Genomic DNA, 13,514 nt, shown 5'->3' on the forward strand with positions numbered 1-13,514 from the left:
TGAGGCAACTATTGTGATTTGGCATGACATAAATAAACTGAATTGGACTATTGGTCAGATTTTAGTAAAACAGTGATCACCTGATGGTTCTTCACTGAAATTGTTCTCGTTGTCAATGTCAAGGTTACAGTTGTTGTTTCATGGACATTTTTCCATTTTCACAAGAATTACTGCTTCTCCTGGAGGTCCAGTTTTAGTGAAATGACATTAATTTGTCCTGGATCCACATGTTTATAAGCCTGCTTGACTTCTCAGTGGATTTCAATTCTTATGAGTTTCTGCAATAAAGCCAGCCAGTGACAACAAAACTTTCTTTCTGCACCTCACACAATACAATAACCTCTGTATTATGATGGATCATGAGGTGGATGAGCTACTACATCGCTGACATTCTAGCAAAGGTGTCCGTGCCCGAGAGCCCAGTCTATATGATTAAATAGAATAGAATAGCTTTATTAACCAAATCAATGGAAAATTGTCTTTGTTTCACCAAGTCATAAATCAACCAATCAAGTTGCTTCAAATGAACCCACATTCATACATATACATATACAATACTTCAATACAACGATAAAAACACATCACAGCATCTCATTATTCAGAGTATCGATTGCTCTTGGTGCAAATCATCCCTTATATGTCGTTTTAAAAGGCATTAATTTGAAATCAGAATAGAGAGGGGGGTCACGGTCAGCAATAATAGACCGGGCTTTAAACAGACTGATGACACAGTTTATCCAGTTTAATTTGTTGTCGATCAATAATTTGTTTCTGAAAATTACTTTACACATCCAGTCATCCACACACTGGTGATGGCAAGCTACATTGTAGCCACAGCCACCCTGGGGCGCACTGACAGAGGCGAGGCTGCCGGACACTGGCGCCACCAGGCCCTCTGAACACCACCAGTAGGAAACGGGTGAAGTGTCTTGCCCAAGGACACAACGACCGAGACTGTTCAAGCTGGGGCTCGAACCGGCAACCATCCGATTACAAGGCGAACTCCCAGCTCTTGAGCCACGATCGCCCTATTATATGACTGATTATTATTATTATTATGTAATATTAATTGTGTGTGTGCGTGCATTACATTGCAAATGTGCACATTATTTACTATTCCCTACATACTAAATGTTAGGCTTAAACCTATGATAAGCAGATGTTTTCATTTGTTTGTAGCTGCAAAACATGTGATCCTGGGCCAGTGCCCCGCTGTTTATTTTTTGTAAAATAAACATTGCCTCATATACTGTATAAAATTTCAGAAATCCCAATAGAAGCACACAGGTCACGTTTTGATGTTTTGTTTCTTTATGTAAGTATGTATGTATTTATTGTTATTCTCTGTAAATTATATAATTACCTGCGGGTTAAGAGAACAACAGTTTTTTTCTGTTAAGTGAATGGATTGCACCTTCGTATATATATATATATATATATATATATATATATATATATATATATATATATATACATACATACATACATACATACATACATACATACATATACATACATATATATATACGAGGAGCCACTCGCCTAAAATTTGGTTTAAGATGTACACGAGAAACGCAGAGTTTACAGTCTGTGTTCCTTTCCGGTTCATTTTACTGGGCGAACCAACCGGAAGTGATCGCTCCGTGGTGCTGTGTTGAGTTGGAGACGGTCGTGTAATTTATTTACATCTCCTACCTTCGTGTTTGAATTCCTGACATTTTATGTAAGTATCCTTTCTATTTTCAACTTAAAAAATGTCTTCCTTGTTATTATATTAACTTTAAAAGGAACATTTAGAGAGCAGTTGACAGATACGGTGAATAGGCTAACACTGGCTAATTAGCCTCACATTAGCATTAACAGGAATTTCTCTGTTTACATAGAAATCTTTTTACTTCAAATTTAAATAAAGTTTGAATTGCTTCAGAGTAGTATAATCACTCATCGGGTTAACATTTGTTGTGGCATTGCTTGACTCGTAAATACAAAATACAAGAAAAATATTCAGGTTACATGACTGAACTTCTCCGTCTGAACGTCTCCTTTTTAGCTGCACGTTTCTTCTGATGTCCACATGTGCTGTTGCTGTTAGATAGCGTTTCATTCATGGGTCCCTATACTTTCAAGCCCTTAAACGGGTTAAAATTGTGTTTATTTTGGCTCCGAATCAATCGGCTTTTGTTATGTGACTTTACTCAGAAGCACAACGGATGGTAAAGAAAACGAGTCTTTGTTTCTACCATGGCTGGCAATAAATATAAAACATCAGGACACGACCACACTGTTACTAAAACAAAATTCACAATGACAGCAACGAGGTCGGCGACTTACGTAGGTTGTGTCGTAGACGTTAAAAAGAATGCCCACAGAAGTCTAAATCGGACCTTTATCTGCACTTCATCGATGGTGACAACCTCTTCCTATTTCTTAACAACCACTGGATGAAAACCAGACCTTAGAAAACTGTCTGTGTTATATTTGGAAAACCAGAGCCAGTGAAAATGTGGGACACAGTCTCAATATGTGGGATAAGGGATAAAAATACTGTAACACAATAATCATGGTTATTTTAGCTCAGTATTAAGCTTGCAATTCTTTAACTTGGTAAGACTTTTGAGCTTTTTAAACAATGATGAAAATGTGTTGCTTGTTCTTTGTCACTTTTTAAAATCAAAGTTATTCCAAACAGCTGAATTGGTTTTCGTTTTGATGACCAAAAAGTCTCTCTTTATATCATTTTGGTTGAGCTGACCTGCCAAAACCTGAAGGGAACACTGGGTGTTTAGTGCGAGGCAAAATTGTGTCAGTGCAAAGGAAGGGGATTCACTGGATTTATAGAATAGGGCAAAATATGAACCCTCACCCTTTGTTAAAAGACAAAAAGCACAGTCGCAGTCATTTCTGTTAATTTCTTTAAAAGCTATAGTTCTAATTGAATACAGACTTTGATTAATAGCCCATCTTAAAGTCTTTAGCCTGTTATCTCATTGTGTGATCCATCTTTGCATATATATTTTTTTTAATTTATTTATTTTGTATTTATATTCTAACTTCTTTCTCATCTCTTCCCCTGTCTAGAGCCTCCAGGACTCATCTCAGCAAGAATGACAGACCGCTACAACATCCACAGTCAGCTGGAGCATCTTCAATCAAAGTATATCGGCACAGGACACGCCGACACCAGCAAGTGGGAATGGCTGGTCAATCAGCATCGTGATTCCTACTGTTCCTACATGGGACATTTTGACCTGCTGAATTACTTTGCTGTGGCTGAGAACGAGAGTAAAGCGCGTGTTCGTTTCAACCTGATGGAGAAGATGCTTCAGCCATGTGGACCACCAGCAGATAAACCTGATGATGCCTAGATCACACTGGAGTGAGCAGTGGATGCTTTTTGTTAGAAACAAAAAATATTCCAGCTAAAACTGCTACTGCATCCTTGTTTGACTCCACCATTACTGGATTCGTTGTGTACTTATAGAAGAGAAGACTTTTTCTTTTTTTTGGTTTTATATGGACCAGAACAAAATATTTTCTTGCCCAGCACAGTTTTCTAAACAGTTGTTTAAAGGTGAAAGTGCTTTAACAGCTGAACATGTACCAGAGGACATAATAGAAAGCAGGTATAAGGTGTAGTACTTTCATCTGCATGTGTTTGCATTAAAGGATGGAGATGTATTCTTGATTTCATTAAAATTTGTCTTTTTCTATTTTAGCACTTGTTGATTGCATTTACATGAATTTAGATTTAATGGCCAATGGTTCGGATTCATTGACCTGTTGTGATTTACAATGTAGTAATTTATACAGTAAGTTTAAAAAAAAAAATCAGGAAAAAAAGTTTGTACCCAATAAAAACTGATTTAGTATTGACAGTGTTGGGCAGCAACAAAGGGACAGCAGTTCCAATGTTTCTTGGCATGGTTACCGCTCATCCCTGTGACACAACAGGGGGAGTGAGAACAATTTGTGCAAAAAGAATATCTGCTCATCAGGTGGAAAGTGCTTTCTGTTACACTCCCACACTACCTGTAGCTGTTCTGTTGGATAGAAAGTAGTTGCTGTGAAAGCCAGCTCATGTCCAAGTCATTCAGAGTCTTGGTGGAAGGATTTATGTTTCCACTGAATCAGGTTTTTTTTTTTGTTTTTGTTTTTTTGTACTTTGGCACTCACATTAAAAAGAAAAATGTGTGCACAGGAGATATTTGACTAAACCTAGTCATGGAAAAAACTTTTAGATATGAAAAGGTAAGCCGGTTTACAAAGAGAACTAAGGGATAGAGAACAAGCTAGCAGATCTTGTGGGGGAGCATTTGCACTGTGAAGAAGGAAAAGTCAGCTTTGATTATAATGGAATAAAATTGTAAAAACAAAGTGAAGCGAAAAACAAACAGCTCATTGTGCAAAGCACCCTCCTTATCTGTAAACCGCGTTATGGGACGAGCATACATGGTTGCCAGTAGAATTGGAACAATAGTATTGTAATCACCAGGTTGAATGGAGAAGTGTACAAGAGCATTGTGTGTGCTCAGATTCAGCCAAGTTTCTCCAAACATCCTTTCCTGATGTTTAATCACTCAATGTAGCTGTTTTCCAAAGTATTACACAACCAAAGCCTAATCAGAGAGCTCAAAATGACTTGATTGAATATTCTTGGTGATAAATAGCCTACAAAAACAGAACTGACCAGTTTTCTAATTCGTGTTCAACGCACACACACTTGAGCCGACAAAGATCAGCTGTCCGTGACTGAGACTTGGCATGCTATATTTTTTTATATATATAAACATTTTGTCAATGAACATATGTGATATTCATAGTTAATTGAGCTTTAAAATTCTGTCTGCTACCTTTTATTTACAATTCTGAAAAGCATGTAACAGTGATCAGATTTCAAATGAACTTTTCAAGCAGGTGCAGAAAAAACCTCTGTAGCACAGCTCAACAGCGGTGGTCAGGGTAGACATTAAGAAAAAATTTTTCCAGAGAATGAATTTGGATCTTTGATAAGGAGTGTGGGTTTATTATGCCACCAACCATGGGATCAGATTTTTTATAAAACTAATTGCCTCAGGCTTGTTAAAGTCGAGTCTATGTGTGATGCTGCGGTCGATACAAGGACTTTGCTTGGGGAGCAATCAGAAAGGCACAGCAGGGGCTGAGGTTTCACTTGCTGACTTAAGGTGGTTCATGAAAGTATGCTGTCATCCAAATTTGCGCACACAGTCAGTTGGTGGGAGAGGACGCTAAACATGACTCATTGTTGGACTGTGATAGTAGTCAGGAGGTGCCAGGGAAGTTTTTGTGTCGTGTATTATGGCTGAGATTGTGTGTTGGAGGCTTTCTTGGTGGGGTAAGTCCTTGCCATCTGTCCTCACTGTCAGACTCGGGGAGACAGCGCTGCCAAGTCAGGCGAGAAAGCTGCGTGAGGTTTTGTTGGTGTGCGGTCTCGCACACACACGCATGCGAAACACATAAAATGCTTGACTATGCAAGACGTGAGCCCATAAATAATTGTCTGCTTCTCAATTTTCTGTTTAGTTGTATCATATGATTGTGTGATCTCAAGAACAGCCGATATCGAATATGTATGTGAGGCACCCTGAAAGAAGGCCCTGTTTTCAATTATAAAAATGACACATTCATTTTTTATTTGTATTTTTTAAATCACCAGCAGCTATGAGAAATTATCAGAGCATCTTCTAAAGCACTGAGCACCATCACAAGGTTTTTTGTCAGTGCTGAGAAAAACATGTTATTTAACAGAAAGCCTTTCTTGTACCATTACGTCACTACAGTTTTGTGTAAGAAATTGCTTTGAAGCACAGATGAAAACTGTTCACACAGTAAGAAAATGTGAAAGCAGCATACAGCTGTTGTGTACTGTTTTTCTTTTCCAAGTCTGTCACAGTGACCATAAATACTCAAGCCTGCCTGCCAACAGTCTTAAATCCTCACCATGACAGCTACAAGGTCATAATGAACACTCATCTTCTACTCATTATGAACAAGGAGCAAAAACTGTCTCTCATGATCTCATATAAATCCTCTAGTTAATGAATGGAGCATAATATTAAAAAATAAAATACTTGGATGATTTATTGGACAAATAAAATATTCAGACTTCCATCCAGCACTTCTTAGCCAACTAGCGTCACAGGGAGTGAGAGAGGCAGGGTACATCCTAGACACTGAGCCCATCACAGAGCTAAAGCATAGAGACAGATGAACATTTATTCTCAAATTCAGACCTATGGCCAATTTGGAATCACCAGTTAAGCTAACATGCTTGTTTTTGGACTTTGTGAGGAAGCTGCAGTGCCCAGACACCATGGCCACAGGCACAGACAGGACATGCAGACTCCACACAAAAATGCCCCAGCTGACCTAAATCAGAAATATTTCATATACTGCTCGAAAAAAAATAAAAGGAACACTTTTTAATCAGAGTGTAGCATCAATTCAATCAAACCTCTCGCATATTGATCTGGTCAGTTGAGTAGCAGAGAGTGTTGTTAATCAGTTTCAGCTGCCTTTGTGTTCATTAAATTAACAACAGGTGCACTAGGGCTAGTGTCTCTACTGGTAGTCCAACTCCTCCAGCATCCAACACGTCAATATGTGCAATTTCCAGAAGGTTTGCTGTGTCCCTGAGCACAATCTCAAAAGCACATGGGAGATTCCAGGAGATGGGTAGTTACTTTGGGAGAGCTGAAAAGAGTGGTAGAAAGTTCTTTCAGAATGATTAAAGAAGAGGATTGCCGATTTGGATTCATTAATTTGTTGTCTTTAAAACCATTCAGCATGATTGTTTGGTGGTGTGTCAGTAATGGTCTGTGGAGGAATATCTATGGAAGGTTGCACTAAGTCTAGGTAACAGCACTATGACTTTGGTTAGGTATTCTTGAAATCCTTGGACCCATCGTCAGACCATGTGCTAGTGCAGTGGGTTGTGGGTTCCTCCTGGTGCATGACAACAGTCTGCCTCACGCCGCGAGAGTAGGCGGTTCCTGGAGCATGAAAAAATTGATACCATTGACTGGCCCCCTTCCTCGTCTGACCTGCATCCAATAATACATTTTGTTTCAGTCCATCCGACGCCACCAGGTTGCACCCACAGAAGATCAGCCATGCCCTGGTCCACAACTCGGAAGAGATCCCCCAGGATGCCGTCTGTTGTCTCATTAGGAGTATGACCTGACATTGTCAACCCTTTGTAGGCTGACAATTTTCATTTCCAACAAAGAAAGTGGCATCCCTTTTATTCCTAACACATTACCCAGTCCAGATATTTTTTTAATTTATTTATTTTTAGCAGTATATTTTACACCTGTCAGAAAATTACTCTGTTGATCCCAAAAGTCCAAATGTGAAAGAGAAAAAGAAACTGGCAGAACACACCATAAACTGAGACACTAATGCTTTTAGTGTAATCACCCAAACACATAACTGGGTGTGATAGCTAAACCCATTCTGCCTAAATAGTTAAGGGTTCTTTTATTTCATGCTATTATACTGTATGTCTTACCAGACTAGAAGCACTGATTTTTCTCCAGACTAATCTGCATGTATATTGGGCAGATGGGGCAGTCATACTGTTGGAAACAGTTCTTAAGGAAGAACCAGAACCCCTGTGTTGCTTTATATTCACTTTATTCAAGCTTCAGTTAAAAGATTCAAATCCTTTGAAAGTATTTCTCAAATAATATTTCAACTGGACTGATTTATTTTATTTAAGCTCATCATGCTGGAAATGCAAAACTATTTCTGTTTATCAAGTAACTGGTGAAAATACACAAAGAAAGCTATTTTTTGTCCTTTTCTCTCTTCCCACATCTAACTCGTCACATTCGATTTTGTCAACGAGCAAGTCACTGCACTGCTGTCAAATCTTAAAACGGCTTCTTTCTGTCGAGCTGTCAGCTGTCACTTCAGTGTCAATGGATGCAGTCCTCCTCCACCTCATTCACCCCCAGTTTTCCTCAGAGCCAGCTCATCAGAAGTCCTGTTCCACATCATATGCATGCAGACTTCCATCATACAGCGTCACCACCACCGGTGTCTAAACCCATTGTTATGTTGATTTTACTACAATGGGCTACTGATTGATGTAGATTATCAAATAATTGCTTCATTTAATGCAGTTGCACTGCAATAACTCTCTTCTTTATGGTGAGCTTCCATGCCACTGATCAATAAATGCAGGCCCACTTGAACATTTCGCAGCTAAACAGCTAATCAATTGATCGAATCTCGTGCGGCCACTCGTTTTCGCCTCAGCTAGGTAACCTTTCAAGATCCTGCAGGGTCTAGTTGAGGCAATTAATTCTACTCCCTATGACTCTTTGCAAATCACAGTCAGAGTGGAAACTGGAAACTGGCAGCACCGTGTGTTTGCATTTACAAATGGAGCTTGACACATTGAATAGCATTTGTTAATAAACCACTTGGCCTTTCTGTGTTCATGCTGATGCGAGCTCTTCGTTTGGCCACTCGTCCATATCTGCTCTCTCCTCTGATTACACACTGGTGCAAAGGTTCAGGAAGCACAATTACCCTCGTCAAATATAAATTCTCCACAAATTCAATTATCTTTGTCCACATGGCCACCCACCACCTAACCCTTGTGCTATCCTGTTCTCCTTCACTAAACTCTTCACCGATTCTTCTTTACTGCTCGAACCACTTCCTGCAAACTACATCGCATCCTCCCCTTCTCCTCTACTACACTCCATTTTTTTCTTTCTTCATCTTTGCCCTCTCAGATAGGCTTACCAGTGGAGTGGAAACACAGCAACTAATGACTCTCCAGCAGTGGAAAAACACATGAATATTTTGTGTGAAGAAGGCACAAATGTGGTGCAAAATCATATTCAAAAAATAAATGCAGAACAGAATTCACCCAGAAAAATGGCACTACTAAGAAAAAAGGGGTTTCTGTATGAAGAAAATAATTAAAGATCTCTGGTCTGCACAGTTCTGGAGGCACTTTTGTGCCGTGAAAGTTCTCCTTAAAGCATCCTTTAGTTAAATGCAATTTGAAGCAAATTACAATTCACCTGTCACCCACACTTCTTACCAACCAATTACCCTTTCAAAAAGGATTGCTCATATTACTTTCAAGTCTGTAGTGATGTTTCTTTTATAACATTTCCCTCATTTTTGAAAGGAATGGAAATACTTTGAGAAATAGAATGACTGTAATATGAACAGTATAACAGAGCAAAAACAAAAACAAAATCATATGTTTTGAAACGTCAGCGAGTGTTAGACCGATGACTAATCCACCAACTTCCAATTGAGCAGACTGCATTACAGTCAGGACCTCCAGGGATAAAAGTGCCTTCCTGTCCTGGCTGGGAAACTTCATTAAAGTGGGCTGTTTGTTGTGTGTGTGTGTATTTTACAGCTAGTAAAACGTGGAAACTTTTTACTCTCAGAAAGCAGGGCTGAGTTTAGATTTATGGTTTAGGTTTAAAGTTCAGGTTGAAAAAATGCAGCTGTGGCCAATAAAGAAGTCTAAGATAAAAGCAGGGATTTTAGAGACAAGCATCAGTTCTCATGAGTAAGACGTGTGTGTGTGTGTGTGTGTGTGTGTGTGTGTAAGATAAAACGAGAGGAGGTTTATGATCACTGTGTACCAGGAGTATCTTTCAAACACAGGCACCAGGTAATACAGTTTTCCTGCTGCCCTCCTGTGCTCTATAAAAATGATTATCACTTCTGTCATCCAGGTCTCTTTGACCCCAGTTTCCTTCCATCACCAGTTCGCATTTTCTTGTCCTCTTCTGCACATCCAACTTCATTACACCCACTTCATATTTAAACTCTTGAAAGCACATACTGTCGTTGAGCTGGATGGGACCTTTTTGTAACCCAGTAGCTTAAGTCAGTGTAATTATGCTGTCATCTTTGGCAGTTTATCCAAACAAAGCCATATAAAAGATGATGAAATGAGGTGAGCTGAGCTTTCTAGATTTTTTTTCTTATATCCAAAAAAAGCTTAATTGGCACTAATTGCCACACTTTTAGGTGCATCATAGATGGTAAATTTCTCTCAGTGCTGCTCTTTGTAGCCTTAATGGAAACGGGGGGGGGGGGGGGGGGGGGCAGTCAGCGTTTCAATAACTTTATGAAATCTGCCACAAATTATGTAACATATTCAAAAATAAAACCCCACTGAGTGTTGTGCTCTTTGCGTTTTGCGTCTCTGAATAGTTAATTAGGAGACGCAACCTTCGTGGGCTCTGAAAATATGCTGCCTGCAGGGACTACAGCTGGCAAGAGGACAGCAATGCAAAATTATGGGGCTTCAATGAAATTACATATTATCCTAATATATTTGTGAGGTATGTGCAAATGCATTGCTTTCGGATGCCTATTGCTGATGCATCTCCGAGCTCCTCTGTTCCACTTTGTATGCACAGTTTGCATAACGCTTCTTTATTCATACATTTCCCTGTAATATACAACATCTAAAAGCCTTCCCTGCAGGGCAGGCTGTCTGGGTCCAGACATCACTTAATGCTGGCGAGAAAGCTCATGGTCAGAGAGCAGGAGGCGGTTACTGACCAACAGGGTGTAATTCTCTCAGCTGGCACCACTTTGCTGTCTCTCATTTAGACTTATATCCGGTGGATGAATTATACCTTCATTAAAAACTCTGAAACGTTTGCATGTATGAACACATACATGCTTAAATTCCAAACCTGTGACATTTATTTTCTTTCCGGCAAAGAAATTTCATATTTCTCTCAGATTAGCTTTTTTCCCCACACAAGTATTTCTAGGATGTAGCGAATGGTCGAAAAAAGAGAAAATATCCAGTGAGCGTCAGTTCTCTGGGTTGAAATTACTTACTGATGCCAGAGGTCAGAGGAGAACGGCCAGACTGCTTCAAGTAGTTACTGAAATAACCACTGGTTACAACCAAGATGTGCAGAAGAGTATCTCTGAAGGGAGAAGCCAGTGTTGAAGCAGAAGGGCTACAGCAGCAGCAGACCTCACTGAGGGCCCTTCCTGTCAGACCAGAACAGAAAACTGAGGCAACAGTTGAAGACTGTTTCCAGCACCTTGTTACATCTATGCCACAAAGAATTAAGGCAGTGCCAAATAAATAATAGGTATACCAACTAAAGTATTGGGTGTCCCTGTTCTCAGACAAAAAACAGTTGTGATCTTACTTCAGTGATAAAATTATTCACGACAAAAAAAGACAATGACAAAAAAAACCCTTTTTGTTTAAGTCTTTATATACAAAAACACTATACACAGTTTGGACACAACAGTAGCTGTTTTGGGATATATAACATTGTAGTACAACTTCAAAGATGAATTATTAATGTCAAACAGCGTAAAGGTGGTTGGAGCTCATGTGAAATATCCTCTCCTCAGCCTTTGCTGCTCTGAGCACAAAGTAAATTCATTACTCTGACAGTTTATACATTACTGTATATCAGATTTATAGCATGATATTTGCTAAACTGCAGCAAATTACAATTTATTTTCACATGGTCAAGAAAAGATTACATGTTCAAGAAAAAAGGGGTGGTTTTGACTGCAGTCTGATTGTGGCTCCAGTCTGAAGTATAGATTTACATTCGGGAAGCAATAAAGGAAGCTTCAAGCACCACCAGCAGGAGACATTCTCAATGTAAACATTTTTATGAACTGGGGGAAGTAGACAGCATTACAAATAAACAGTAGCAGCCCAGGAAAAACAAGTGCCACTATGGCTGTCAAGAGAAATAGAGAAATACCTTCTGAAATGCAGTCTAACTATTATTACGTTTTCCACGATCACTATTAACACTGGGAAATGTGGGGTAGGCTTGCAGCTTCTTTGGGTAACGTGACTGTTTATTTTACAGCTGCCGTACAGATGAGATGAAACAGATGGCACCCATCAACGTTTTTAGATGATTCGTCCTGAATCCTGATGAATTAAGTGGTTATAGCTTAACACCCACATTCCTAATTTCGGATAGAAATATGGATTTTTGCACGATATAAATGCTGTTGATATTCCACGCAAGTATTTCGGTGGAAGCGGTTTCAATATTAAAAAGCCGTTCTAAAAGCGATAACACTAAGCTTTTGCCTGGAGAAGGTTTCTAAATATTCTCATTTGGTAATGCTTCATTTTAACCTCTATATTTAGCACTGATATGTACACCTATCAGCCACAACATTAAAAGCTGCTAACAGGTGAAGCGAATAATACTGATCATCTTGTTATAATTCAATGTACTGCTGGGAAATATTGGACTCTGGCCTTCACAACCCACTATTGCCAGGAACCTCTCCCAGCTGAACAATGCACCCTGCAACTCAACAAAAACTAATTACAGGAACACAACGAAGAGCTCAAGACCCCGACAGGACCTTTGTGGGGTGTGTTGTAACGAGGCACCTCCAACCTGCAACCGACAGGATCTAAAGGATTTGCAGCCAATGTTCTGATGCCAGACAACACAAGACATCCCAAAAGGTCCCGTGTCAATACCCTGATGAGTCAGACCTGTTTTGGCAGCAGAAGGAGGTCCTACACATGATTAGACAGGAGGCTCTAATGTGATTGATGAGTGTATAAATTGCTAAAATTACGTACAACACACTATAATGTAGCTTTGAGTAAATGCTAAGAAATTCCAAGTTTTTAATTTATTTTGATAACAGTTAAAGCTTTTCCTAATTGGTACATAATGAGTGATAACCCTGAATAACCAGTTTAATTGTAATTTTATTTGACTGTATACAGGCTGTAAATGATTAATAACGTGGGTTAGGCTACTCAGTGTGCCCCTACCGAGGTCATCACCTTGGAGATAGTTGTGAGAGTTGTTGACCCACCCTCCCATTACGCAATTTATTAAGTTCACCTGGGCCACTCACACCTTGACACACTTGTGACCCCAATGAACCACATCTTGATTCACATCTTGGCTCATGTTACCCTACCAACACCTCCGTTGGCAGGGTAGGTTAGATAGTATGTTCAAGCTAAAGTTGGAAAATGGAATTTCTCCTAAAGTCGGATTTCCAACTCAGAATGAATGCGTTGATCACAAATCCTATTTTTCCGACTTTACTACTGGAACACGCTCAACTCGGGAGTGATGCAAATCCAACTTCTGAGATAAATGGAAAGCAGTAAAGACTCTCAGGACCACCTCCAAAGACGCCTCTCATGCGAGAGATAATATATGTTTATGAACCTAGAAAAAACCAAAACATCAATTTGCCTCTAACTCAACTGGATGTATGACTTTTAATTTGTAATAAAAGCTCAAACTTCCTGGGTATTTGACTGCAGCTTTGGCTGACGGTGTATACCGTGTTCACCTGTGCTGGAGCCACACCCAGGCAGACTGTAAGGGATCAAACTCATATTTACTTCCTTTCTTCAGCTGCTAGTTTTTATTTCCAAACTAATTAGCATATGTAAACTTTACATATATAATACACACTCTCTCTCTTTATATATAAATATCTAAAACCAAGTATGATTATTA

The 13,514-nt window shown here is 39.3% G+C and overlaps 1 protein-coding gene across 1 annotated transcript; it reads left to right on the forward strand.

Annotated features, from left to right (window-relative positions):
• Positions 1–1,594: 1,594 nt before the first annotated feature.
• Positions 1,595–3,715, forward strand: sf3b5 (splicing factor 3b, subunit 5). The gene is made up of 2 exons (XM_085477332.1): positions 1,595–1,723; positions 3,079–3,715. The coding sequence occupies exon 2, from the start codon at positions 3,105–3,107 to the stop codon at positions 3,363–3,365; it is 261 nt and encodes an 86-aa protein (XP_085333458.1). The 5' UTR covers positions 1,595–1,723; positions 3,079–3,104; the 3' UTR covers positions 3,366–3,715.
• The last annotated feature ends 9,799 nt before the right edge of the window (positions 3,716–13,514 follow it).

Source organism: Copadichromis virginalis, linkage group LG13 (assembly GCF_057382275.1).
Source record: "Copadichromis virginalis isolate Kocher_CV1m ecotype Utaka linkage group LG13, C_Virginalis_male_GT1.1, whole genome shotgun sequence".
Lineage (NCBI taxonomy): Eukaryota > Metazoa > Chordata > Actinopteri > Cichliformes > Cichlidae > Copadichromis > Copadichromis virginalis.

Coding starts and splice junctions, on each gene's coding strand:
- sf3b5 (XM_085477332.1), top strand. CDS start 3,105: ATGACAGACCGCTACAACATCCACAGTCAGCTGGAGCATCTTCAATCA.